Here is a 27,572-nt window from a genome sequence, read left to right as displayed (position 1 = left end):
GGTCCTTTATAGAGCTAGCCACCTGGGGGCTAAGGGGCGGTGCTGCTTTCCCGGAAACCTCGCGCCTTCCCCTCCGGAACAAATGCTGCTGTATTTCCGGACTGAGAGGGTGCCAGGGCCGAGCAGGGTCGTCCTCCCTCTCTGGCCGCTGCAGCTCCGGAATTTCCGAGCTAAAGCAATCGGGCGGCGGTGGCGGGGCGATGACCCCGGGGGCTGCTCCCGGTCCACACGCCTCCAGTTCCCCGGCCAGGCTAAGCTTGAATCACGGTCTACACCGCGCTAAGCGGTTTATTAAGTACTGTTAAATACTGCCAACTACCCCGGAGAGTGGGGACTGTTACTGTGTCCATTTCACAAAGCAGTAAACTGAGACTCCAGGCTGCGAAGGGATCCGAACTCAAGTCCTCTCTCTCCAGTTTACGCAGGCCTCTTTAATCGAGTGGATGAGCCCCTTGCCTGGGTGGGGGACCAGGAATCCTCCCCGGGCTCCCTCCCCTGAGGGGTGCCCCTCCCCCTAGGGTCACGTCCCCACCCAGCTGACACGGGCATTTCTCAAGAAGCGGCCAGAGCAGAGCCAGGCACCTCCCGGCTAACGTGAACCGTGGGAGTGACGATGCGCCGTCTCACCACGTCCGGGGAAATCGGTGTCCTCTCTCTACACCCGTGGGCACTCACATCCCCGCGGCCTCCTCGCTTCCCCTTTCGGCCTTGGCCGCGGGAGCGTCTTTACAGCTCCCAGAAAAAGGAAGGAAGCTGCGTGATCCCCATGCGCCGAGCCCTTCCGCTGGCGTCCCAGGCTCCGCGGGGAAACTGAGGCGGCTAGCTTGGATCTTGACGAGGGAGGAGAGGGGGGCGCTCGAAACCCCTACCTGTCGCTGGGAAACTGAGGCAGCAGCCCCCAGGCGCCGAGGCGAGGCAGAGAGAAGGGGCGCTCGAACCCCTTCCTGCAGCTGGGAAACAAGGCAGCCCCCAGGCTCCGAGGTGAGGCAGGGAGAGGGGGTGCTCGAACCCTTGCCCTCCGCGCGAGGCTCCCGCAACCCAGGCGCGTGCATTAAATATGAGTGGGTGTTTGCTTGGCCACCGCCTGTGCGTGTGACCCCAAGACTCGACATCCACCACGTCGAGGCTGGGGACTCTGAAGTCTCCAAGCGCCAAGTCGCGCCGCCTAAGGCTTTCCTGTTGTGGGGCTAGCGCGGCGTCGCCGTGGAGATCTCAGAGGGGCCAGGGAGGTCGCGCAGCAGAAAGGGAAGCGAAGGGGCCTGGGACGCGCAGGCCCTTCCTATCGGGGAAGGGGGCTGCGAGTCACTGGCCATCCAGAGACGCATATTTTCCCCGCCTCGGTCATTCCCAAGGAATTTCCACGGGGTTATTTTTTTCTTGGGGGGCTGAGGGGTACTGAATTCCCGCCCCGGAACGGCCTGAGCAAAGTCACAGAGTGGGACTGGTGACGTCCCTGGTCCTCAGACGGCCTGGGAAAATCCTGCGCAACGGGTTCTTCCTCGGGCGGGTACTACGGACTCGCGCCCCAGCCCGAGGTGCGCGGGCGGCGAGCTCCCCCGCGCGGTCCAAGTCCCACTTGCAGCCACAATGGCGCCGTTCTTTTCTCAACATGTGGCTCAATGTTTATTAAGCGCCTACTGTGTGCTTGGCATCCTTTCAGGTACTGGGGACGCAAGAATGAACAGAGTCAGACAAAAATCCAGCTGGGCGCGGTGGCTCCCGTCTGTAATCCCAGCCTTTTGGGAGGCCGAGATGGGAGGATCCCTTGAGCCCAGGAGTTCAAGACCAGCCTGGGCAACATAGGGAGACCCCGTCTTTACACAAATACAAAAATTAGCTGAGTGTGGTGGTGCACCCCTGTAATTCCACCTACTTGGGAGGCTGAGGCAGGAGAATTTCTTGAACCCAGCAGGCGGAGGTTGCAGTGAGCCAAGATCCATGCACTGCACTCCAGCCTGTGTGACAGAGTGAGACTCTGCCTCAAAAAAAAAAAAAAAAAAAGGAACATCCAGGAGACAAGCGTGGCTGGAGCAGGCTTAGCAAAGGAAGAGACTGGAGGAGAGGAGCAGGCAGGGAGATGACAGGGCAGATAAGTGAAAGTGCCTGTCACCTGGGGAGGACTTTGTTGTTTTATCTGTTTGTGAACCCCAGTCTCATTCTGTCACCCGGGCTGGAGTGCAGTGGCGTGATCTCGGCTCACTGCAACCTCTGCCTCTCAGGTTCAAGTGATTCTCCCTCCTCAGCTGGGGCTACAAGGGTGCGTCACCATGCCTAATTTTTGTATTTTTAGTAGAGATGGGGTTTCGCCAGGTTGGTCTCTAGCTCCTGACCTCTGGTGATCCGCCCACCTTGGCCTCCCAAAGTGCTGGGATAACAGACTTGAGCCACCATGCCCGGCCAGGACTTTGGTTTTTATGCCCAGTGAGGTGGGAGCTATGGAGGGTTGTGAGCGGAGGAAGGACCTTGCCCTGACTCAAGTGTTCACAAGGCCCAGTTGAGGCTTCAAGAGCTGCAGCTAGGAAATGGGAGAGGTGGTGACTGTTGTAGTCCAGATGAATAATGGGGCCTGGACTGGGCAGTGTGCTTGGAGAAAGGGCTGAATTTGACATCCGTTTTGGAGACTGGGCCAACTGGAGGTGCTGGGACAAGGGAGATGACTCCTTGATCAGGGTCCGAGCCTTTTTGAGATGGGAGTGGGATGGCCATGGTTGGGGGCAGGCTGGCAGAGGGAGGAGGCACCTACCAGTCCTCTGCTCCTTTAAGCTTTTTCTCAGGGAAAACGGAAGCAGAGATTCCCCAGACCTTTGCTTCTATCTTCAGGAAGGGCAGGGTTTCCTCCCGGGTGCCAGGCAGTCTCAGGCAGGCCAAAGAATGGCCTCAGACCAGAGGCTGCCCACCGAGGGCAGAAGCCATCCCATGGTGTCCCATGCAACCGCCTTGCATTTCCCTCAGCCTGTAATGCTCTTCCCTTCATCCCCAACAAGGCTGGCTCCTCCTGTCTTGTGGCCTGAGCTTTCTGCTAAAATAATATCCCCCTACTCCATCCTGGGCCACATCCTGGGCGTTCCTTTACACTCACCTTAATATTTGAATTGCTGAACTCTTCACTTGCTGAATTTCTTTTTTATTTTTTTGAGACAGAGTCTCGCTCTGTCACCCTGGCTAGAGTGCAGTGACACGATCTTGGCTTGCCACAACCCCTGCCTCCTAGGTTTAAGTGATTCTCCTGCCTCAGCCTCCCAAGTAGCTGGGATTACAGGCGTGTGCCACCAGGCCCAGCTAATTTTTGTGTTTTTAGTAGAGACAGGGTTACACCATGTTGGCTAGCCTGGTCTCGAACTCCTCACCTCAAGCGATCCACCCACCTTGGCCTCCCAAAGGGCTGGGCTGGGATTACAGGCATGAGTCACTGCTCCCGGCCTATTTAAATTTTTTTTCTTTTTCTTTTTTTTTTTTTTTTTTTAGACAAAGTCTTGCTCTGTTGCCCAGGCTGGAGTGCAGAGGTGTGATCTTGGCTCGGCTCACTGCAACCTCCCAGGTTCGAGAAATTCTGCCTCAGCCTCCCAAGTAGCTGGGATTACAGGTGCCCACCGCCATGCTAATTTTTTTTTTTTTTTTTTTTCTGAGATGGAGTCTTGCTCTGTGACCCAGGCTGGAGTGCAGTGGCACGATCTCGGCTCACTGCAATCTCCACCTCCCAGGTTCAAGTGATTCTCCTGCCTTAGCCTCCCAAGTAGCTGGGACTACAGGCGTGTGTCACCACGCACAGCTAATTTTTTGTATTTTTAGTAGAGACAGGGTTTCACCGTGTTAGCCAGGATGGTCTTGAACTTCTGATCTCATGATTTGCCCGCCTCAGCCTCCCAAAGTGCTGGGATTGCAGGCGTGAGTCACCGCACCCAACCAACTTTTGTATTTTTATTTTACTTTTTATTTTATTTATGTATATTTTTGCGACACAGTCTTGCTCTGTCTGTCACCCAGGCTGGAGTGCAGTGGTGCAATCTTGGCTCACTGCAACCTCCACTTCCCAGGTTCAAGCAATTCTCTTGCCTCAGCCTCCCAGGTAGCTGAGATTACAGGTATGCGCCACCACAACCAGCTAATTTTTATATTTTTAGTAGAGACGAGGTTTTACCATGTTGGCCTGGCAGGTCTAGAACTCCTGACCTCAGGAGTGGACTCCTGACCTCAGGAGTGGACCTTCTGGAGGCCCACCTTGGCCTCCAGAACGCGTGAGCGCCACTGTGCCTGGCAGACCTTATCTTTGATTACAGATTTCTTCTGGGGAATAGCTTAGTTTGTGGTTTTGTTTTTCAAAACTCTGCTTCAGCAAAGATGTGGGGGGAAAGAAAGGCTACGGAAACTCATCTGATTCCGGTTATGATGATGGAAGACAGCCACCAGGAAACTCTCCCGGAAGAATGGGCCGGATCAATAATCTGAGTGGTCCCAGTCCTCCAATGGCCGATGAATGAGGAAGGTAAATATCTGTTCTAAGAAGCAGACAACTGGACATGCACATTCATAGCAGAAGCAAACCATCAAGAAGTAGAGGGAAGGTGGGGTGCAGTGGCTCACCCCTGTAATCCCAGCCCTTTTGGAGACCGAGGTGGGAAGATTACTTGAGGTCAGGAGTTCAAGACCAGCCTGGGCAACACAGCGAGAGCCCGTCTCTACAAAAAAAAAATAAAAAATACAATTTAAGGCCGGGTGCAATGGCTCACACTTGTAATCCCAGCACTTTGGGAGGCCAAGGCAGGCAAATCACCTGAGGTCAGGAGTTCGAGACCAACCCGGCCAACATGGTGAAACCCTGTCTCTACTAAAAATACAAAAATTAGCCGGGCATGGGGACGCGCACCTGTAATCCCAGCTACTCGGGAAGCTGAGGCAGGAGAATTGCTCGAACCTGGGAAGCAGAGGTTGCAGTGAGTCAAAATCACGCCACGGGACTCCAACCTGGGCAACCGAGTGAGACTCTGTCTCAAAAAAAATAAATAAAAGAAAATTTAAAAAGTGGAGGGCTGATCATGCTGGACAAGCAAATAAAATGTGTATGTCTAAACAACAGTTGCTGACCAGGCAGCTGTCATCCCAGCACTTTGGGAGGCCGAGGTGGGTGGATCACTTGAGGTCAGGAGTTTGAGACCAGCCTGCCCAAACTGGTGAAACCTCATCTCTAGTGAAAATACAAAAATTAGCTGGTCATGGAGGCACAAGCCTGTAATCTCAGCTACTTGAACCCAGAGGTGGCAGAGAGCTGAGATCATGCCATTGTACTCCAGTCTGGGCAACAGAGCGAGATCCATCTCAAACAAATAAAACACACAAGGATTGCTCTGTCTTCACAAATGAACCAGGTCATGCTGGAAATTGCCTCTGCAGGGACTGGCCTGACTAACATTCAGTTCTCTAAATAAATGCACATTTATCTCATTATCATTTTTGTGTAGTTAAGCATTAACAGGTTGTTGTTGTTTTTGTTTTGTTTTGTTTTGAGATGGAGTCTCGCTCTTCACTCAGGCTGGAGTGCAGTGGCGCAATCTTGGCTCACTGCAGCCTCTGCCTCCTGGGTTCATGCCATTCTCCTGCCTCAGCCTCTCGAGTAGCTGAGACTACAGGCACCCACCACCACACCCGGCTAATTTTTTGTATTTTTAGTGCAGACGGGGTTTCAACGTGTTAGACAGGATGATCTTGATCTCCTGACCTCGTGATCCGCCCACCTCAGCCTCCCAAAGTGCTGGGATTACAGGCGTGAGCCACCGTGCCCGGCCAGCATTAACATAGTTTTAATAAATATTTTTTGGAGCCAGGCTTGGTGGCTCATGCCTGTAATCCCAGCACTTTGGGAGGCCGAGGTGGGGGGATCATGAGGTCAAGAGTTCGAGATCAGCCTGACCAACATGGTGAAACCCCGTCTCTACTAAAAATACAAAAATTAGCCAGGAGTGGTGGCGGGCACCTATGATCCCAGCTACTCGGGAGATTGAGGCAGGAGACTTGCTTGAACCGGGGAGGCAGAGATTGCAGTGAGCCGAGATTGCACCACTGCACTCCAGCCTGGGTGACAGAGCGAGACTCTGTCTCAAAACAACAACAACAAAAAAAAAAACCATAAAAACAAACAAACAAACAAAAGCTGTGTATTCTGTACTCTTAGTGTCACCTTCTCCAAATTCTGAAATACAGCTCCTTATTTATTTATTTATTTAGAGATGGAGTCTCGCTCTGTTGCCCAGGCTGGAGTGCAGTGGCGCAATATCACCTTGCTGCAACCTCCGCCTCCAGAGTTTAAACGATTCTCCTGCCTCAGCCTCTCGTAGCTGAGAATACAGGCACCCGGCACCACGCCCAGCTAATTCTTTTGTATTTTTAGTAGAGATGGGGTTTCACTGTGTTGGTCAGGCTGTTCTCAAACTCTTGACCTCAAGTGTTCCACCTGCCTCGGCCTTCCAAAGTGCTGGGATTACAGGCGTGAGCCACTGCTCCCAGCCACAAAAAAGATTTTAAAAATAGAAAGGAGAGGGCCAGGCTCAGTGGCTCATGCCTGTAATCTCAGCACTTTGGGAGGCTGAGGCGGGCGGATCACCTGAGGTTGGGAATCCGAGACCAGCCTGACCAACATGGTGAAACCCTGTCTCTGCTAACAATACAAAATTAGCGAGGTATTGTGGAGCATGCCTGTAATCCCAGTTACTCGGGAGGCTGAGGCAGAAGAATTGCCTGAACCCGGGAGGCGGAGGTTGAGATTAGCCGAGATTGCGCCATTGCACTCCAGCCTGGGCAAGAAGAGCAAAACTCTGTCTGAAAAAAAAAAAAAAAAAAAATGAAAAAAATAGGCCAGGTTCGGTGGCTCACGCTTGTAATCCCAGCACTTTGGGGGGCCAGAGTGGGTGGATCACCTGAGGTCAGGGGTTTGAGACCAGCCTGACCGATATGGTGAAACCCTGTCTCTACTAAAAACACAAAAATTAGCCAGGTGTAGTGGTGGCTGCCTGTAATCCCAGCTACTCTGGAGGCTGAGGCAGGAGAATCACTTGAATCCAGGAGGCGGAAGTTGCAAGTGTGCCAAGATCGAGCCACTGCACTCCAGCCTGGGCAAGAAAGTGAGACTCTGTCTGAAAAAAAAAAAAAAAAAGAAAAGAAAAAAAAAAAGAAAAAAAAAAAAGGAGAAATTTGGACACAGAAACAGACACATACCCACAGGGACAACGTCATGTAAAGATGAAGGTGGAGACTGAAGCAGTGTGGCTACAAGACAAGGAATGTCAAATATTGTCAGCAAAGCAAACCGCCAGAGGCTAGGAGAGGGATCTGGAACAGACTCCCTTAGAAGGAGCTAATCCTGTTCTTCGTCTTGGATTTCCAACCTCCAGAAACAGGAGAGAATAAATTTCTGTTGACTAACCCCCCCAACCCCCACAGTTTGTGGCACTCCTACAGCAGCCCTAACAAACTCGTATACCCCACGTATTTAATTAACTAATTAATCCATTAATTCCTTCATTCATTATTCATTTTTTTTCGAGACCAAGTCTTGTACTGTCACCCCAGGCTTGAGGGCAGTGGTGTGACCTCGGCTCACTGCAACCTTCGCCTCCCAGGTTCAAGCGATTCTCCTGCCTCAGCCTCCTAAGTAGCTGGGATTATAGACACCTGCCACCATGTCCCACCAATTTTTGTATTTTTAGTAGAGACGGGGTTTCATCATATTGGCCAGGCCTGTCTTGAACTCCTGTCCTCTAGTGATCCACCTGCCTTGGCCTCCCAAAGTGCTGGGATTACAGGCATGAGCCACTGCTCCGGCCTATTTTTTATAGAGACGAGGTCTTGCTGTGTTGCCCAGGCTGGTCTCAAACTCCTGGCCACAGCCTTCCAAGTAGCTGGGACTGCAGGTGCATGCCACCATGTCCAACTATGCCAATTATTTTATTTTATTTTATTTTATTTTATTTTATTTTATTTATTTATTTATTTTTTTTTTTGAGACGGAGTCTCGCTCTACCGCCCAGGCTGGAGTGCAGTGGCCGGATCTCAGCTCACTGCAAGCTCCGCCTCCCGGGTTCACGCCATTCTCCTGCCTCAGCCTCCCGAGTAGTTGGGACTACAGGCGCCTGCCACCGCGCCAGGCTAGTTTTTTGTATTTTTTAGTAGAGACGGGGTTTCACCGTGTTAGCCAGGATGGTCTCGATCTCCTGACCTCGTGATCCGCCCGTCTCGGCCTCCCAAAGTGCTGGGATTACAGGCTTGAGCCACCGTGCCCGGCCATATGCCAATTATTTTAAAGCACATTCTAGGCAGTGTATGATAGTTGTCTTTTCTTTTCTTTCTTCTTTTTTTTGAGTCAGGGTCTTGATCTGTTGCCCAGGCTGGATTGCAGTGTTGCGATCTCAGCTCACTGCAGCCTCCACCCCCAGGGCTCAGACGATCCTCCTGCCTCAGCCTCCAAAGTAGCTGGGACCACAGGCACACCACCATACCCTATTCTATTTTTAGTAGAGATAGGGTCTCACTATGTTGCCCAGGCTGGTCTCAAACTCCTGTGCTCCCACCTCAACCTCCCAAAGTGCTGGGATTACAGGCATGAGCCACCAGGCCCGTCTGTATCATTTTTTTTCTGATGCCTGTTTTTATCCTCAATCTGGCTGAGGGATTCCGGTGTGGGGGAATACGTTCTGACCCACTTCTTTTGAAAATCTGTCTGGGCAGCAGTTGGTCTCACCATGTTTCCTGACAGGTATGACGCAGACTGAACCACATTTATACTCCTGGCTGCAACTCTCCAGGCTGGGCCAGGCACTGTCAGGCCAACAGCTGGGTGTTACTCTAGGCCTGATGCCCCAACAAGACTGGCAAGAGGAACAGTAGTGAGGCGGCATTTTCTTCTGAGCTTCGGCACGCCTTTAACTGTGTGGGTTTTTTTTTTTTTTTTGAGATAGTCTTGCTCTGTCGCCAGGCTGGAGTGCAGTGGTGCGGTCTCGACTCCTGCAACCTCCGCCTCCCGGGTTTAAGTGATTCTCCTGCCTCAGCCTCCTGAGTAGCTGGGACTACAGGCACCCACCACCACGCCCAGCTAATGTTTTGTACTTTTAGTAGAGACTGGGTTTCACCATGTTGGCCAGGATGGTCTTGATCTCTTGACCTCGTGATCCACCCACCTAGGCCTCCCAAAGTGCTGGGATTATAGGCGTGAGCCACTGCACCTGGCCTTAACTGTTTTTTTTTTTTTTGCTGTTGTTGTTTTTGAGACCGAGTCTCACTCTGTCACCCAGGCTGGAGTGTAGTGGCGTGATCTTGGCTCACTGCAAGCTCTGCCTCCCGGGTTCATGCCATTCTCCTGCCTCAACCTCCTGAGTAGCTGGGACTGCAGGTGCCCGCCACCACGACCGGCTAATTTTTTGTATTTTTAGTACAGACAGGGTTTTACCGTGTTAGCCGGGATGGTCTCGATCTCCTGACCTCGTGATCCACAAGCCTCAGCCTCCCAAAGTGCTGGGATTACAGGCGTGAGACACCACGCTCGGCCAACTGGTTTTAATAGCTTTTTCTTTTTTATTTAGTCAAATCTGCTGCTTCAAGGAGCAAAGTCTATGTCCACTGAGGGTGTTTGGAGAATGTGTTGCAATCTCCGAAGGCAATCCCGAGAGAGGAATTCCAGAGAGGTTTTCAGTCAGGGGTGGCCCAGCACGTAGGGATGGTTGTGTGACTGCTTAGCCTGGCCAGGCCCACACAGGCAGAAGGCAGTCCTGATTGACTTTATTTTATTTATTTATAGATGGAGTCTCCCTCTGTCGTCCAGGCTGGAGCACAGTGGCACTATCTTGGCTCACTGCAACCTCTGCCTCCTGGATTCAAGTAATTCTCCTGCCTCAGCCTCCTGAGTAGCTGGGATTACAGGCACCCGCCACCACTCCCGGCTTGGCCAGGGTGGTCTCAAAACTCCTGACCTCTGGTGATCCACCTGGCTGAGCCTCCCAAAGTTCTGGGATTATAGGCGTGAGTCACCGCACCCAGCTGGTTGACTTTAAATAAATCGATCACATTGCATTATAGTCTGTTATGGCTGTTAAGAAAAATTAACTTGGCAGGCAAACAACCTCAGCAAAATCAAAAATTGGGATGCTGTTTTTTTTTTTTTTTTTTTGAGACTGGGTCTGGCTCTGTCACCCAGGCTGGAGTGCAGTGGCCGGATCTCAGCTCACTGCAAGCTCTGCCTCCCGGGTGTACGCCATTCTCCTGCCTCAGCCTCCGGAGTAGCTGGGACCACAGGCGCCCGCCACCTCGCCCCGCTAGTTTTTTGTATTTTTTAGTAGAGACGGGGTTTCACCGTGTTAGCCAGGATGGTCTCGATCTCCTGACCTTGTGATCCGCCCGTCTCAGTTTTTTTTTTTTAAGACAGTGTCTCACTTTGTCACCCATGCTGGAGTGTGGTGGCTCACTCTGCTCACTGCAACCTCTGCTTCCTAGGCTCAGGTGATCCTCCCACCTCAGCCTCCCAAGTAGCTGGGACCACAGGTAGACACCACCATGCCCACTTAATTTTTGTATTTTTTGCAGAGACAGGGTTTCACCATGTTGCCCAGGCTGGTCTGGAACTCCTGGGCTCAAGTGCTCCTCCCACCTTGACCTCCCAAAGTGCTAAAGTTACAGGTGCGAGTCACCACGCCCAGCTGGTGTTTTTAAACATGTGCTTATCTGCTCACTTACAGCAAGACATTTACTTTTCTGACTGTGCTTACAGGAAGTCACTCTGAAAACTCAGGTTTACACATGACATCTAATTGCACAATCAAGCACACGCTCTCAGACTGCATGAAGTAATGTCGCAGACAGGACTGCAAACACTCTCGGGGTGGGAATGGCTGGCAGCAGTGCTCAGGAGAAGGATGTGGCAGGAGTCAGCTCCTAGGAAGCGCTGGCGCCCACGCACCTGTGAGCTCCGGGAGTCTGACTCACCGGGTAAGTGAATTCTTGTAATTTCCACAAACAGCCCTGGGGTTCCCTGAAACCAGACTGTGAGCCTCTTGAGATGGCGGATCCTCAGCGGTGCCCAGAACCCGTGAAGGAGCCCAACGTGCCCAATGCAGTTATTAAAAATGACACTGAGAAGTTATCTGTTTATCCTCCTTGATTCAAAAATACAATTTATTTTAAAAACAAAGAGAGAATGGATGCAGGAGCCCGCCTGGGCTCTCTGTGGAGTCGCCCCTTCCCAATGGCGATGGCCACTCCCTGTGGCCTCAGTTTCCTCCCTGGAATGAGGGGGTCCAGGTGGCACCGTCCTCGAAGGGTGGGCGTGGGCCTGAGGCTCCCAAGTCAGCCACGGGCTCTGCCTGGCTCAGAAGAGGTGCTTCACATCACGAGCGGTACGGGGTGGCCACCGGGCCCTGGGTAGCGTGGGGCGGGGGTCAGGGGAAGTTGCTGTAGGGCAGGTTGAAGGGGTAGAGGGGTTTGTAACGCGAGTCCTGCCAGAGCAGCTTGTCCTCCAGGAAGGCGATGGTGGGCAGCGTCAGGACCAGCGTCTGGTGCTTGAGCATGCTGTGCACATTTAGGCCTGGGGGCGGGGTGGGGGACGGTCAGGGCGGGGCTGCCTCTCTCCTCATCCCACCCACATTGGAGTCCCTTTGTGCTTACAGAAGAGAGACCTTCACCGTGGTCTAGTGTGACTTTGTGAGCCCAGCAGCCCAGGGCCAGACCCTGCCCGGCCGCTTGTTGCCTGTAAGCCTCTGGCCAAGGAGCTGCTCTCAGATCATCATCTGCTGGCCGAGTCCCTTGGAATGCCAGGCTCGGCCCTGTGCCTGGCTGGGACTCCTGGCTCCCATTCCGGTGAGGGAGACCCAGGGCAAACGATGGGAGGGCAGGGGAGTGACGGGGTGGGTCATGCAGGGCCTGATGTGCCACCCTGAGGACTTGGGCTTTCATCCTGAGAGAGCTGGGAAAGCCAGCGAGGGCTGTGGGTTGAGGGACAGGACCTGACTCAGGCTCACGTCGCCATCTGGTGGCTGTGAAAGGAACAGACTGTGGCTTTGGCAGAGGTGACCTTGGAGCCTTTTTTTTTTTTTTGAGGCAAGAGTCTCGCTCTCTCCCCCAGGTTTGGGTGCAGTGGTGCGATCATGACTCACTGAAGCCTTGGCCCCCGGAGCTCAAGCTATCCGCCTAGCTCAGCCCCCTGAGTAGCTGGGACTACAGGTGCACACCACCATGCCTAACTTTTTTATTTCTAGTATAGATGGGAGCCTCACTATATTGGCCAGACTGTCTTGGCCTCCCAAAGTACTGGGATTACAAGCATGAGCCACCATCCCCAGCCAAGCACCTCTTTAGGAAAGATTATTGCTTTGGGCAAGCTGAGAGTTGGGTCTGGGCGCGTGGTCACTGCCCAAGGCCACTCAGCGACCAGACGCTGGATTTGAACCGCTGTGATTCTAACAGTGGAGACTGCACGTGCACACTCTGGGGGCCTGGGCCTTAGCTCACCAACAGCCGGGATCAGGTTGAAGGTCTTGAGCCTAGAGGTGGCCTCCACGATGCTCTGTGGCATCTCCTCGTATGTCCTGTAAGAGAGGACAGGGAGTGGGGGTTGAACCCTCAGAGTACAGAGCTCAGGCCCCCTGCCCCTGCTCTGCCCTGTGTCCTCACAAGTCCACGAGGAGCACGGAGTCCCCCCAGCGGCGGTAGCGTGCCAGCTCCGTCAGGTACTGTGGGTCTCTGGTGGGCAGCTCTAGGGAGTCCATAATGTGCAGGTCATCCTGGTGAAAGGAAAGAATGGTTTGAGCCTTGGGTCCAGAGCAGCCCCACCTCTAGCAGCTGTCTGGGCCCCCCATGGCTATACCTGGGCCAGCTTGATGCTCAGTGCCACTTTGAGGCCCAGGGCCCGCACCTTCATGGGCAGCATGTAGTAGTAACTCGTGGGGCCCCGGGGGCCATGGGCAACACCTCCTGTGGGGACAGAGGCGTGTGAGCAGGGAGGGGCCACTGCAAAGCTTGGAGGTCAGCAATCTGCCGCAGTGGCTGGCATGGGGTGACAGGAGAGAGGGGGCACTGCCAGGAATCAGGCAGAGAGGGTGGGGCCTCAGGGGAGGCTGGATCAGGGACAACATGGGACCAGTGACTTTGCTTCACTGGGCTTCAGTTTCCCCAGCTGTCACACTCTGAGACAGGGCTGGCGAAGGTGGCTCATACCAGCACTTTGGGAGGCTGAGGACAGAGATCACTTGAGCCCAGGAGCTCAAGGCTGCAGTGAGCTATGATTGCGCCACTGCACTACAGCCTGGGCAATACAGTGAGATCCTGCCTCAAAAGCAAACAATAAAAAAAACAAATCACCTTGAGATCGGACAGTTCCTGCCTCATAGGACACCAGGAGTTATGGTGTGGATTCCGTTGAGTGGCTAGAGGGTGAACTTAACTCAAGCACAGCTGTTAATGCTGAAATTATGAGGAGGTTCGAACTTTCAGGTCTAGGGGGAGAGGGAGGCATCAGGCACACTTTCCAGTGGAGCTAGCAGTATGATTTGGGAGCAATAACAGTTGGGGAGACCCCTGCAAGCACCATGTGTTGGTGTCCGCCCTCGCCTGGGCCTTGGATATGCAGCAGAGAAGACGACAGACATGGTCCCTGCCCTCATGCCATTCACATTTCGGCAGGGCAGAAAAGAGGCTCAGCTGTAGAAGAAATCAGGGTAGCCCTGGGGGATGTGGAAGGAAAGGAGATCAAGGGAGGCTTCCTGGAGGAGGTGTGGCCCAGAACCCTGAAAGGTGAGGAGAGCTGGCCGGGTAAACAGGTGACGGGGTGGCTGGCACCACCCTGAATCATCTTGTTAGCATCCAAGAAAATAAAAAGTTAAAAACAAACCAACAACTACAACCAGAAAAAAAAAAAAGAGAGTCATCTCTGCCTGGTCAGAGAGGGAAAGGAGGGGATGAGGGGGCAAGGTGTGCAGCCACCAGGGCCCACGATGACAAGGTCAGGAGTTCAGCTTCCACGCAAAGGCTGAGGGAGGTGGGAGATTTAGGAAGAGCTCTGCAGGTGCTGTGGGAAGCGTGGGTCAGAAGAGGATGACAGGAGGTGAGGTCAAGAGGGGCTGTGGCCACGGGCTGAAGAGGGAGGGCATGAGAGAAGGAGGAGTGGATGGCTCCCAGATCTGTCCTCCAACATGGGTAGTGAGGTCCAAGGACCTCAGTTCCAATGTCACCAGCCCAGTGGTTCCATGAGGTGGAGGGAACAGGGCTGACACGATACCACGCCAGATGTGCGCAGCTGTGTGTGAGTAAACACCCAGGTCCTTCCCTGGCTCCCCCACCCCTCTCTGCCCCCTCCACCCTGTCCCCAGTTACCTCCTCGCCAGAGTGGAGAGCGGATGCTGCCATGCCGGGCCCGCCCGGTGCCTTTCTGTGGCCAAGGCTTCCGGCCACCACCCCGTACCTCTGCCCTCGTCTTGGTCTTGGCATAGCTCTGGAGGCACAAAGTGAGGAGGGGGTCAGGTCCACGAGGCAGGTGTCAGGGAGCCGGGCAGATCAGTCCTGCCATGGGGAAGTCAGGCAGGAGGCACCATGATGATGGGCTCTCTCAGGCCAAGCACAGAGAGCCTGGGGACCGAGGGGGAGGGTAAAGAAGTCGGAGCTCCTGCCCCATGCCAGCCTCACAAAGGCAGGGGCTCTGCCGCCGGGCATGCAGGGGGTGCTCGGTATTTTCTGAACTATTGATTTTTTTTTTTTTTTTTTGAGACAGTCTCACTCTGTCACCCAGGCTGTGGAGTGCAAGTGGTGCGACCTCGGCTCACTGCAACCTCTGATTCCTCGATTCAAGCGATTCTCCAGCCTCAGCCTCCCAAGTAGCTGAGATTACAGGTGCCCGTCACCATGCCAGGCTAATTTTTTTTTTTTCAGATGGAGTCTTGCTGTGTCACCCAGGCCGGAGTGCAGTGGCGTGATCTCAGCTCACTGCAACCTCTGCTTCCCGGGTTCAAGCAATTCTCCTGTCTCAGCCTCCAGAGTAGCTCGGACGACAGGCGCCCGCCACCACGCCCAACTAATATTTGTATTTTTAGTTATTAGTAAATACTAATATTTAGTATTTTTAGTAGAGACGGGGTTTCACCATATTGGTCAGGCTGGTCTCGAACTCCTGACTTTGTGATCCACCCGCCTTGGTCTCCCAAAGTACTGGGATTACAGGCGTGAGCCACCGCGCCTGGGCCCGGCTAATTATTTGTATTTTTAGTAGAGATGGGGTTTTGCCACATTGACTAGGCTGTTCTGGAACTCCCGGCCTCAAGTGATCCACCTGCCTTGGCCTCCCAAAGTGCTGGGATTACAGGTGTGAGCCACTGTACCGGCCTATTTTTGAACAATTTTAATGTGGTTGTAGCTGCAAGGAGGGAATGACACAGACAGGGAGAATGAGGAAAGAGGAGCAGGGCAAGGAAATCAGGAAGAGCTCGGAATAGCAGACTGATGACTTTATTCCTAGGGTGATGGGGAGCCAGGGAAGGTGTGACAGGGGAAGGACTGGCCAGACCTCTGGGGTGGATGGATGAGACCCCAACTGGTAATGGATTCTTCAATGTTCTTGGCATAAAACCCAGACGCCTCCCCACTGCTCCCACTGGCCTCTGTGGCAACACTGGGTTCCTTGTGGTCGCTGCCATGGGGCCTTTGCACGCCCCGTTCCTGTTATCTCTACCCTAGCCCCACTGCCTCTTTGATCTGGTTAGCTTCTCAGTAGACCTAAGGTTGAACATCCCGTTCTCTGGGACATGCTCATAATTACACATTGCGTATGACCATCTGACTCACGTTCACTTCTCCCATGACACTGTGACCTTCATTAGAATCGGAACTTTGCCCATCTTTTTCGGGGGGTTGTGGGGGAAGGGGTAGAGACTGGGTCTTGCTGTTTCCCAGGCTGGTCTTTCCTGGTCCCAAGCAACCCACCCACCTCAGCCTCCACTGCTGGGATTACAGGCCTGAGCCACTGCACCCAGCCCAACCTTGCCTGTTTTGTCCTTGTGGTCCCTGCTATATCCTCTCTCACCCACCACAATGCCCACATCAGTGAGTGATCAGAAAACAACTGAAAATGAGCTGGGCATGGTGGCTCACACCTGTAATCCCAGCACTTTGGGAGGCCGAGGCAGGTAGGTTCCTTGAGGTCAGGAGTTTGAGACCAGCCTGGCCAACATGGTGAAACTCTGTCTCTACTAAAAATACAAAAATTAGCCCACGTGGTGGCGCACACCTGTAATCCCAGCTACTCAGGAGGCAGAGGCAGGGGAATCACTTGAACCCAGGAAGCAGAGGTTGCAGTGAACTGAGATCGTGCCACTGCACTCCAGCCTGGGTGACAGAGTGAGACTCCATCTCCATCTCAAAAAAAAAAGAGAACTAAAAATGGACCCATCAGTGAGTGGCTCAGGAAACAGATAAGGCCCCAGCCGAGCAGTCCGGAGAAAACCCAGTGATGGGCTTCCTCTGGGTCCCGTCCCCAACCTCCCCAGGAAGCTCCTCCTTCCTGCCACCTTGCTCCATTTAGGCACTCACAATCCTCTTGAAGTTCTTCTGCCACATGGCAACCTGGTGCAGGATGTCCAGCCTGCAGGGAGGAAGGACACATGAGAAGCCCAACTCTGCTTCAAAAGCCTCCACCTCCAATACAGGAAAACCCAGGATTCTCCCTTCCGCCTCCGGGGCCCTGTGTGATTTGCTTCTGCCCCTCACTGACCCCATCTTGAAATTCTGCCTCAAGACCTTGGCACTTGCTCTTCCCTCTGTCTGAAACACTGTCCTGGATGGTTCCTTCTCAGCCTACAGGTGTCAGCCCCGATAACTGCTGAGAGGCGCCTCCTAAAGAAAGAGCCACCCTGACCAGGTGCAGTGGCTCATGCCTGTAATCCTGGCACTTTGGGAGGCCAAGGCAGGTGGATCACTTGTGGCCATGAGTTTAAGACCAGCCTGGGCAACATGGAGAAGCGATGTCTCTCCAAAATATACAAAAATTAGCTGGGCACAGAGGTACATATCTGTCATTCCAGCTACTCGGGAGGCTGAGGCATGAGAATTACTAGAACCCAGGAGGCAGAGGTTGAAGTGAGCCGAGAGCAAGCGTGCCACTGCACTCCAGCCTGGGCGACAAGAGCCAAACTTTGTCTCAAAAAAAAAAAAAAAAAAAAAGCCACCCCTTCTTGTTTTTCCTACCATTACTTTTTTCCTGCTATTACACTTGACTTATTGCCACCTTCTTAGGGGACTGGTTTGCCTCTCTAGTTCTATACCATTCCATACAGTCACATACTCAACATCTGAAACGTGCCCAGTGCTCCATGCTAAAATGTGATTTTGACATAGTTTTAAATACAGGTATTTAAATGTATTTACATTATTGAAATCAATTGCACCGGTTTTTTTTTTTTTAGATGGAGTCCGTCTCTGTTGCCCAGGCTGGAGTGCAGTGGTATGATCTCGGCTCACTGCAACCTCTATCTCCCTGGGTGCAAGTGATTCTCATGCCTCAGCCTCCAAAGTAGCTGGGACTACAGGCTTGCACTATGATGTCAGGCTAATGTTTGTATTTTTAGTAGAGACGGGGTTTCACCATGTTGGCCAGGCTGGTCTCCAACTCCTGGCTTTAAGTGATCTGCCCGCCTCGGCCTCCCAATGTGCTGGGATCACAGAGGTGAGCCACAGTACGCAGCCCCTACATTTTCTTTCCTTATTTTTTTTGAGACGGAGTCTCGCTTTGTCGTCCAGGATGGAGTGCAGTGGCACGATCTTGGCTCACTGCAAGCTCCGCCTCCCGGGTTCACGCCATTCTCCTACCTTAGTCTCCCGAGTAGCTGGGACTACAGGTGCCCGCCACCACGCCCGGCTAATTTCTTTTTGTATTTTTAGTAGAGACAGGGTTTCACCGTGTTAGCCAGGATGGTCTCGATCTCCTGACCTCGTGATCCACCCGCCTCGGCCTCCCAAAGTGCTGGAATTACAGGCGTGAGCCACCGCGCCCAGCGTGGCCCCTACATTTTCTTAGAGATGTTATGAACAGCAGGTTAACTAAAATGCAAACAGCCTCTTCCAGGCACCTAGGAATGGTTTAGTCTCTTTAGTGCTCTTATTTGCAAAAAACAATTAATAAAGATTATCAGCATTTCTATAAAACTTATTATGTGCCAGAATTAAGTCATTTACTCATCACAGCAACCTCCCGAGAGCTGGCAAAATAGGGGCACTGAGGCACAAGAGGTGAAGGCAGGATTTGAACCTAATCAGTCGGGCTCCAGAGTTCCATCTCCCTAACCCTTAGAGGATGTCACCTCTCAGGCTTCAATCTCACACAGCGCTACAGCACGGGAAACTGTCATCATCCCCCCCTTTGACAGGTGGAGAAAAGGAGGCTGTAGAAATCCAGCACTTTTCCAACGGTACAAGCCCAAAGTCATCCTGACTCCTGAACTCCCGCTCTTCATCCCTCTGCCACTCAGTTCACCATTACAGTCTTCGCTCACCTGGGCGCGGTAGCGAAAACATCGGGGTGCAAGTCGGCCAGGCCCACGCGCTCCTGCTCGAAGCCTCGCAGGGACTCGACCCAGGCCTGCACCGGGCGTCGATGAGCGGGTACCGGGAGCTCGACTTTGCGCAGCACGGGCTCCGGGAGACCTGGAGCGATGGCGGGGGTCAGGGGTTAGGGTCAAGGGTCAAACCTCTCTGTCGCTGCCCCTCCTGGAGCCACCCCGGTTGCTTACCCTCGCTCGCCACCGCCACCTGCTCCGGGTTCTCGGTCGGACGCGCTGCCTCTTCCGCCAGCGAACTCAGGCCCTGCAAGGGGTGGGCGAAAGTGAGAGACGACCCCTGGACACCCCCAAATTTAATCCTTCGACCACGCCTCCAGTCCCTGGCCTCACCCGGCAGCCTGTAGGCCGAAGCCAGGCGCGCGCCCCGGCCCGGATCAACTGCAGCATCGCCTCACAGCCTCCCACGCCGCGGGAGGTCAAGGCCACTGGAGCTTCGCGCCGCGCCGATGGATGACGTCACGCACGCGACGCCGCCCGATCCGCCGCGACTCACCCCTGGAAAGCTGGGTGTGTAAAACCGAAGATGGAGGGGGTCCGACCTGGCGTGCCCAGACCTCCACCCCAGGACTAATCCCCAGACCCAATTTTCACTCCTGCCTCAAGGACCCTCCACAACACTAGGTAACCGGACCTCACAGCAAGAAGCCCCAGCTTCCGTAGGCCTCGCCTACTTTGGGTCCCGCCTCCTACGAGCGGTGCAGGAACTCAGCCAATGAGACCTCTCTGGCCCAATTCAGCCAATGACTGCTAAGCCTGAAGAAGCGGCCCCCCGCCCATAAGTGGGCAGTTCTGGAGCGAGCAACTAAAGAATACAACCAATAACGCTTAAGCTTTTACTGTTGGTCACGCCCACCGGGCACGCCTTCATTCCGCCTCCAAGGCTCTTGGAGATGGTTTTTTCTTTATCCAGTTAATGTCGTTTGTTTTTGTTTTTGTTGTTGTTGTTGTTGTTGTTGTTGTTGTTGTTGTTTTTGAGACGGAGTCTTGCTCTGTCACCCAGGCTGGAGTGCAGTGTCCGGATCTCAGCTCACTGCAAGCTCCGCCTCCCGGGTTTACGCCGTTCTCCTGCCTCAGCCTCCCGAGTAGCTGGGACTACAGGCGCCCGCCACCTCGCCCGGCTAGTTTTTTTGTATTTTTTAGTAGAGACGGGGTTTCACCGTGTTAGCCGGGATCGTCTCTCGATCTCCTGGCCTCGTGATCCGCCCGTCTCGGCCTCCCAAAGTGCTGGGATTACAGGCTTGAGCCACCGCGCCCGGCCTGTCGTTTGTTTTTTTATTTGTTTAAAGGAAGGGCCTTATTGCCCACAGAAATCCTTCAGGATTGGGCCTGCCAGACCATGCCTCCCAGTTTAGATTCCCCACGGCATGGCTATGTCCCCCCGAAACCCCTCAGATTAGTTATTTGTGTCCCCTACCCCCTAGACCAGGGTCCTGTACACTCTCAGACTTTCCAGGGCTCTCCAAGGACAGAACAAAAGTGGGGAGTCCACAGATCCTGGACTGCCTCCCTTGTCACCCCCTAACAAATCCGAATGCTCATTTTGTTTCTTTGTTTTGGTTTTTAGAGACAAGGTCTTGCTCTGTCGCCCAGGCTGGAGTGCAAAGGGCGAGAACATGGCTCACTGCAGCCTCGACCTGCAGAGCTCAAGGGATCCTCCTGCCTCAGTCTCCCGAGTAGCTGGTCTACAGGTGCGCACGCCCGGCTAATTTTTGTACTGTATTTTTTTTATTTTGTATTTGTATTTTGAGACGGAGTATCGCTCTGCCGCCCAGGACGGAGTGCAGTGGTGCGATCTCGGCCTCCCGGGTTCAAGCGATTCCCTGCCTCAGCTTACCGAGTAGCTGAGACTACGGGCGCCCGTCACCACGCCCGGCTAATTTTTTGTATTTTTAGTAGAGACGGGGTTTCACCGTGTTAGCCAGGATGGTTTCATTCTCCTGACCTCATGATCCGCCCGCCTCGGCCTCCCAAAGTGCTGGGATTACAGGCATCAGCCACTACGCCCGGCCCTAATTTTCATATTTTTATTAGAGACAGGGTTGCACCATGTTGGCCAGGCCAGTCTTGAACTCCTGACCTCAGGTGATCCACCCACCTCGGCCTCCCGAAGTGCTGGGATTACAGGCCTGAGCCACCGCGCCCGGCCTAATGTGTGTGTTTATGTGTGTGTGTGTTTTTTGTTTTTTTTTGTTTTTTGTAGAGATGGCGGGGGGTGGGCCTCCCAATGTTGCCCAGGCTGGTCTTGAACTGGGCTCAAGCAATTCTCCTGCATCGGTCCCCCAAAGTGCTGGGATTACAGGCATGAGCTACTACCGTGGCCCACCCATTTTCAGGTTCTTTTTTTTTTTTTTTTTTTTTTGAGACAGAGTCTAGCTCTGTCGCCCAGGCTGGAGTGCAGTGGCGCGATCTCGGCTCACTGCAAGCTCCACCTCCCGGGTTCACGCCATTCTCCTGCCTCAGCCTCCTGAGTAGCTGGGACTACAGGCGCCCGCCACCACGCCCGGCTAATTTTTTGTATTTTTAGTAGAGACGGGGTATCACCGTGTTAGCCAGCATGGTCTCGATTTACTGATCTCGTGATCCACTGTCCTTGGCCTCCCAAGGTGCTGGGATTACAGGCGTGAGCCACCACGCCCAGCCTAGGTTCTTTACCATGTTCCCGGTAGACCTCCAGGGGGCGCCACCGGATCATAGCAGACTTCCCTACCCGTCCAGAGCTGTCTACTTGGAGGTCAGCGCGTTCTGGACAGAGCACAGCTGTTGACAACCTGGTCTGTAAAGCAACCTCATTTTCCTCTGCTGGAAAAGGAGATTATGAGATTTCAGTGACATAATGGAGGCAAAGCTTCCCATGCTTGGTACAAGGTGAAAACTCAATAAATAGCATTATTATTATTAATATTATTATTTTTTTGAGACAGAATCTCACTCTGTTGCCCAGGCTGGAGTGCAGTGGCATGATCTTGGCTCACTGCAACCTCCGTCTCCCAGGTTCAAGCGATTCTCCTGCCTCAGCCTCCTGAGTAGCTGGGATTACAGGCGCCCACCACTACACCCAGCTAATTTTTTTTTTTTTTTGTATTTTTAGTAGAGACAGGGTTTCACCATGTTGGCCAGGCTGGTCTCGAACTCCCGACCTCAGGTGACCCACCCGCCTTGGCCTCCCAAAGTGCTGGGATGACAGGCATGAGCCACCGCACCTGGTCTCTACCAAAAATTTAAAAATTAGCTGGGTGTGATGGTATATGCCTGTGGTCCCAGCTAATGAGGAGGCTAAGGCAGAAGGATCACCTGAACCCAAGAGATTGAGGCTGCAGTGAGCCATGTTCATGCCACTGTACTCCAGTCTGAGTGACAGAGTAAGATCCTGCCTCAAAAAAAAAAAAAAAAAGTGGCTGGGTGCGGTGGCTCATGCCTGTAATCCCAGCACTTTGGGAGGCCAAAGTGGGCAAATCATGAGATCAGGAGTTCGAGACCAGCCTGGCCAACATGGTGAAACCTTGTCTCTACTAAAAATACAAAAAAATTAGCTGGGCGTAGTGGCAGGTGCCTGTAATCCCAGCTACTCAGGAAGCTGACTCAGGGGAATCACTTGAACCTGGGAGGCAGAGGTTGCAGTGGGCTGAGATCCCGCACCGCACTCCAGCCCGTGTGACGAGTGAGACTCTGTCTCAAAAAAAGAAAAAGAAAAAAAAAGTATAGTGTATTTCTTTTTTTTTTTTTGAGATGGAGTCTCGCTCTGTCTCCCAGGCTGGAGTGCAGTGGCACGATCTTGGCTCACTGCAAGCTCCACCTCCCTGGGTTCACGCCATTCTCCTGTTTCAGCCTCCTGAGTAGCGGGGACTACAGGCGCCTGCCACCACGCCCGGCTAATTTTTTGTATTTTTAGTAGAGATGGGGTTTCACCGTGTTAGCCAGGATGGTCTCGATCTCCTGACCTCGTGATCAGACGTGAGCCACCGCACCTGGCCAGTATAGTGTATTTCATTGTGTATTTTATCCCTGCAAGAATAACTGAATGTGGCTGGGTGCGGTGGCTCACTCCTGTAATCCTAGCACTTTGGGAGGCCGAGGTGGGTGGATCACCTGAGGTCAGGGGTTCGAAACCATCCTGGCCAATATGGCAAAACCCCATCTCTACTAAAAATACAAAATTAGCGGAGCATGGTGGCGTGTGCCTGTAATCCCAGCTACTTGGGAGACTGAGGCAAGAGAACTGCTTGAACTTGGGAGGCGGAGGTTGCAGTGAGCTGATATCACACCATTGCACTCCAGCTTGGGCAACAAGAGTGAAACTCCGTCTCAAAATAAATAAATAAATAAATAACTGTGGATGCCTGTTTAAGACTCTATGTATTTTGCAATTTTAAAGGGTCTTTTAATCCTTTATTTTGTTGCTGTTGTTTTTGAGACAGGATCTCACCCAGTCTGTAGTGCAGTGTAACGATTATAGTTCACTGTAGTCTTGAATTCCTGGCCCCAGATGACCCTCTGCTGCAGCCACCTAAGTAGCTGAGGCTACAGGCATGTGCCACCATGCCCAGAATTTTTTTTTTTTTTTTTTTTTTGGTAGAGATGGAGGTCTTGCTTTGTTGTCCAGGCTGGTCTTGAACTCCTGTTCTCAAGTGATGCTCCCTAACTGGCTAATGTTTGTATTTTCAGTAGAGACGAGGTTTCACCATGTGGGTCAGGCTGGCCTCAGACTTCTGACCTCAGGTGATCCACCCTCCTCAACCTCCCAAAGTGCTGGGATTACAGGCATGAGCCACCGCGCCTGGCCTATTGTATATTTTCATTGGTCTTTCATATACCTGGTAGAGAAAATTTCCAAAACTACAAAAAGATTACTAGGGTGAAAATTCTGTCTACTCTTATCTGTGCCCCCTACCCCCAGTTCTCCTGGAAGCCAGCAGTACAGTCAACCTCCTGTGTGTCTACTCCAAAATCCAGTGTATGATTTTACAGGCAGCTTTGCAAGTCTGTTCCACACCAGAGAGTTTAGATTTTACAAGGCAAATGATGGAACAGTGCTTAGTTTTTTTATTTTATCTTGTTTCATGGAGACAGGGTCTCGCCATGTTGCCCAGGCAGATCTCAGACTTCTGTGCTCAAGCGATCTGCCTGCCTTGGCCTCCCAAAGTGCCGTGATTATGGGTGTGAGTCACCTTGCCTGGCTTTTTTTTTTGAGACAGAGTCTCGCTCTGTCGCCCAGGCTGGAGTGCATGGCATGATCTCGGCTCACTGCAAGCTCTGGCTCCCAGGTTCACACCATTCTTCCACCTCAGCCTCCCGAGTAGCTGGGACTACAGGTGCCTGCCACCATGCCCAGCTAATTTTTGTATTTTTAGTAGAGACAGGGTTTCACCGTGTTAGCCAGGATGGTCTCGAACTCCTGACCTTGTTATTCCACCCCTCATCCCCCACAACAGATCTGTATCATTCATCCATGCCCTGTACCTTTCTTTGTTTTTGAGTCGGAGTCTCATTCTGTCACCCAGGGTAGAGTGCAGTGGTGCGATCCCAGCTCACTGTAACCTCCTCCACCTCCCAGGTTCAAACAGTTCTCCTGCCTCAACCTCCTGAGCAGCTGGGATTACAGGCGGATGTCAGCATGCCCAGCTAATTTTTGTATTTTCAGTAGAGACGGGGTTTTGCCATGTTGGCCAGGCTGGTCTTGAACTCCTGACCTCAAGTGATCCCTCTGCCTCAGCCTCCCAAAGTGCTGGGATTACAGGCATGAGCCACTGCACTAGGCCGCCTGGCTTAGTTTCTTAGTGATTTATTAGGCACCTACTGTGCACCACCGGTACACCAGTAAATCCAGCAAACACTTTTGAGATATTCACAGTCTAATGCAGAGGCCTGAAGGATCAGAGTTCAGGAGGGGAGTCTACAGGGTCTGTGGGTGTCCATAGGAGGAATTCCCAACCACGGGGACAGGAACTTGGGGTGATCTTATGAAGCTGTAGCCTGAGAGCTAAGGCTTGAGGACTTTGTCCAGAGGAGAAAGTGTGTTTCAGGTTGAGAGAACAGCAGTCACAGAAGCCAGGACTAAGGAAAGACTGACAGGGGGACAGAGGTGGCTGAACCTTTCTGACTACCCACTGCATGCTTCCTTTGTTTCTGTTGTTGTTGTTTTTTGAGACAGGGTCTTGCTCTGTCACACAGGCTGGAGTGCAGTGGTGTGATCTCAGCTCACTGAAACCTCTGTGCTGGTGTGCGACTGTAGTCCTAGCTTCTCAGGAGGCTAAGATGGGAGGATAGCTTGAATCCGGGAGGCGGAGGTTGCAGTGAGCCGAGATTGTGCCGCCGCACTCCAGCCCAGGTGACAGATCGAGATGCCGTCTCAAAAAAATAAAAAATAAAAAAGCAAGTCTTCACTCCTGACCCTTCTGACCCTCTTCTCTTGCCCTATATTAATACTTTTCTTCTTCTTCTTCTTCTTCTTCTTCTTCTTCCTCTTCTTCTTCTTCTTTTTTTTTTTTTTTTTTTTTTTGAGACAGTGTTCCATTCTGCCACCCAGGCTGGAGTGCAACGTCAAGATCTCAGTTCACTGCAACCTCTGCTTCCGGGGCTCAAGTGATCCTCCCACCTCGGCCTTTTGAGTAGCTGTGACTACACGCGTGTGCTACCACACTCGGCTATTTAAAAAATATTTTTTTTTTGTAGACACGAGGTCTCACCACATTGCTCAGGCTGGTCGCAGACTCCTCGGATCCAGCAGTCTTCCTGCCTTAGCCTCCCAAAGTGCTGGGATTACAGACGTGAGTCACCACATCTGGCCTAATGGTTATCTTCTTCTTCTTTTGAGATGGAGTCTCGCTCTGTCACCCAAGCTGGAGTGCAGTGGCGCGATCTCGGCTTACTGCAAGCTCTGCCTCCTGGGTTCACGCCATTCTCCTGCCTCAGCCTCCTCGAGTAGCTGGGACTACAGGCGCCCACCACCACACCCGGCTAATTTTTTGGTATTTTTTAGTAGAGACAGGGTTTCACCCTGTTAGCCAGGATGGTCTCGATCTCCTGACCTCGTGATCCGCTCGCCTCGGCCCCCCAAAGTGCTGGGATTACAGGTGTGAGCCACCACGCCCGGCCTTTTTTTTTTCTTTTTTCTGAGACGGAGTCTCGCTCTGTTGCCCAGGCTGGAGTGCAGTGGCGCGATCTCGGCTCACTGCAACCTCCACCTCCTGGGTTCCCGCCATTCTCCTGCCTCAGCCTCCCAAGTAGCTGGGACTACAGGCGCCTGCCACCTTGCCCAGCTAGTTTTTTGTATTTTTTAATAGAGATGGGGTTTCACCGTGTTAGCCAGGATGGTCTTGATCTCCTGACCCCGTGATCCTCCCGTCTCGGCCTCCCAAAATGCTGGGATTACAGGCTTGAGCCACCGTGCCTGGCCTTTTGTTTTTCTTTTAGACAGAGTTTTGCTTTTATTGCCCAGGCTGGAGTGCAATGGCGCAATCTCAGTTCACTGCAACCTCTGGCTCCCGGGTTCAAGCGATTCTCCTGCCTTAGCCTCCCAAATAGCTGGGATTACAGGCACCCACCACCACACTCGGCTAATTTTTTGTATTTTTAATAGAGACGGAGTTTCACCATGTTGGCCAGGCTGATCTCAAACTCCTGACCTTGTGATCTGCCCACCTCGGTGTCCCAAAGTGCTGGAATTGCAGGCGCGAGCCACTGCGCCTGGCTAAAAATGCTTTTTGTCTGCCTCTCCCATTAGAGTGTAAACTCCCCCAAGGCTGGAATTTTCCTCTATCCTATTACCTGCTGTAGCCTCAGCACTTGGCATAGTGCCTGGACCACAGTACATGCTCAATAAATGTTTCTTTAGTTCTTCTGTTTTTCTTTTTAGAGACAGGGTCTCACTCTGTCACTTAGGCTGGTGTGCAGTGGCATGATCATAGTTCACTGCAGGCTCCAACTCCTGGGATCAAGTAATCCTCCTGCCTCAGCCTCCCGAGTAACTGGCACCACAGGCTTGCACCACCACACCCAGCTAATAAATGTTTCCTGAGTGAATTCCTTCATTCATCCTATTGCAGGGGTATTGCTAACAACAGAGGACTTTCTCTCTATGTCCCTGGGTCTTAAGTCTCTGTCCACCTGAGGTCACTGGGCACATAAGGTGCCCATACATGATTATTCATTCGGTAACACCGGTTTGAATCCAGGCGTTGCCACTAATTGGCTGGATGGCCTTGGTCAAGTGGCGAGCTCTTTTGGAGCTGTGGCCTCCTGATCTGTAAGTGAAATACACACAAGCCCTCCCTACGGGGCTGTGTTGAGAATGAATTCTTCCTTCCACCTTCACTCCTCATCACCTGTTACCCATCCCCTAGAGGTAGGCTGTAAACATCTGAGTCAGGTCACTTCCCTTTTCTGCTCAGAACCCTCAGTGCCTTCATTTCACTTAGCACTAAAACCAAAGTCCTCATGCAACCCTCAAGTCCCCGCGGGACCTGCCCTCACCTTCCATTCTGTTCCATTCCTCCATGGCTTTGGCCGTCCCGGCCTCCTCACCGGAACCCAGAACCCACCAATCACGTTCCATTTCCCCCTGAATACCTATTTTTGTTTCTTTTATTATTTTATTCTTTTAAAAAAACATGATGACGGCCAGGCGTAGTGGCTCACGCCTGTAATCCCAGCACTTAGAGAGGCCGAGGTGGGCAGATGACTTGAGGTCAGGAGTTCGAGACCAGCCTGGCCAACATGGTGAAACCTTGTCTCTCTAAAAATACAAAGATTAGGCCGGGCGCAGTGGCTCAAGCCTGTAATCCCAGCACTTTGGGAGGCCGAGATGGGTGGATCACGAGGTCGGGAGATCGAGACCATCCTGGCTAACACGGTGAAACCCCGTCTCTACTAAAAATACAAAAAAAAAAAAAAAAAACTAGTCAGGCGAGGTGGCGGGTGCCTGTAGTCCCAGCTACTCGGGAGGCTGAGGCAGGAGAATGGCATAAACCCGGGAGGTGGAACTTGCTGTGAGTCGAGATCTGG

The 27,572-nt window shown here is 52.7% G+C and overlaps 1 protein-coding gene and 2 long non-coding RNA genes across 6 annotated transcripts; 2 read left to right on the top strand and 1 right to left on the bottom strand.

The window, feature by feature from the left end:
* Positions 1 to 63: 63 nt before the first annotated feature.
* Positions 64 to 11,124, top strand: LOC139360310 (uncharacterized). 3 transcript variants are annotated; one of them, XR_011617629.1, is made up of 4 exons: positions 64 to 981; positions 4,334 to 4,483; positions 9,782 to 9,861; positions 10,748 to 11,124. It is a non-coding gene; the product is annotated as an uncharacterized lncRNA (long non-coding RNA). The 3 variants fall into 3 exon arrangements; XR_011617628.1 differs by lacking the exon at positions 4,334 to 4,483; XR_011617627.1 differs by lacking the exon at positions 64 to 981 and having other exon boundaries at positions 998 to 4,483.
* Positions 11,117 to 19,215, bottom strand: LOC105476720 (mitochondrial ribosomal protein L4). 2 transcript variants are annotated; one of them, XM_011732988.2, is made up of 9 exons: positions 18,903 to 19,215; positions 18,744 to 18,816; positions 18,507 to 18,657; positions 16,549 to 16,600; positions 14,344 to 14,461; positions 12,839 to 12,945; positions 12,646 to 12,755; positions 12,484 to 12,560; positions 11,117 to 11,560 (listed from the first exon to the last, which is right to left on the bottom strand). In XM_011732988.2, the coding sequence occupies exons 1-9, from the start codon at positions 18,957 to 18,959 to the stop codon at positions 11,415 to 11,417; spliced, it is 891 nt and encodes a 296-aa protein (XP_011731290.1). In that variant the 5' UTR covers positions 18,960 to 19,215; the 3' UTR covers positions 11,117 to 11,414. The 2 variants fall into 2 exon arrangements, with proteins under 2 accessions (XP_011731290.1, XP_011731444.1); XM_011733142.3 differs by lacking the exons at positions 12,839 to 12,945; positions 16,549 to 16,600 and having other exon boundaries at positions 18,903 to 19,169.
* On the top strand, positions 19,061 to 27,225 carry LOC139360311 (uncharacterized). Its single transcript, XR_011617630.1, has 4 exons — positions 19,061 to 19,193; positions 20,137 to 20,260; positions 25,242 to 25,336; positions 26,149 to 27,225. It is a non-coding gene; the product is annotated as an uncharacterized lncRNA (long non-coding RNA).
* Positions 27,226 to 27,572: the final 347 nt, after the last annotated feature.

The sequence above is a fragment of the Macaca nemestrina genome, chromosome 20, assembly GCF_043159975.1.
Source record: "Macaca nemestrina isolate mMacNem1 chromosome 20, mMacNem.hap1, whole genome shotgun sequence".
NCBI classification, from domain to species: domain Eukaryota; kingdom Metazoa; phylum Chordata; class Mammalia; order Primates; family Cercopithecidae; genus Macaca; species Macaca nemestrina.
Note: the sequence above shows the minus strand (reverse complement) of the source record. Positions and strands in the feature narration are given on the sequence as shown.

Excerpts from the sequence above, each read along its gene's own strand:
- LOC105476720 (XM_011732988.2), bottom strand. The coding sequence starts at position 18,959 with ATGCTGCAGTTGATCCGGGCCGGGGCGCGCGCCTGGCTTCGGCCTACA. Across the intron at positions 14,462-16,548 it reads AGAAGAACTTCAAGAGGATT|AGCTATGCCAAGACCAAGAC; the intron begins GTGAGTGCCTAA and ends TTGTGCCTCCAG. Across the intron at positions 12,946-14,343 it reads CTCTCCACTCTGGCGAGGAG|GAGGTGTTGCCCATGGCCCC; the intron begins GTAACTGGGGAC and ends CTGTCCCCACAG.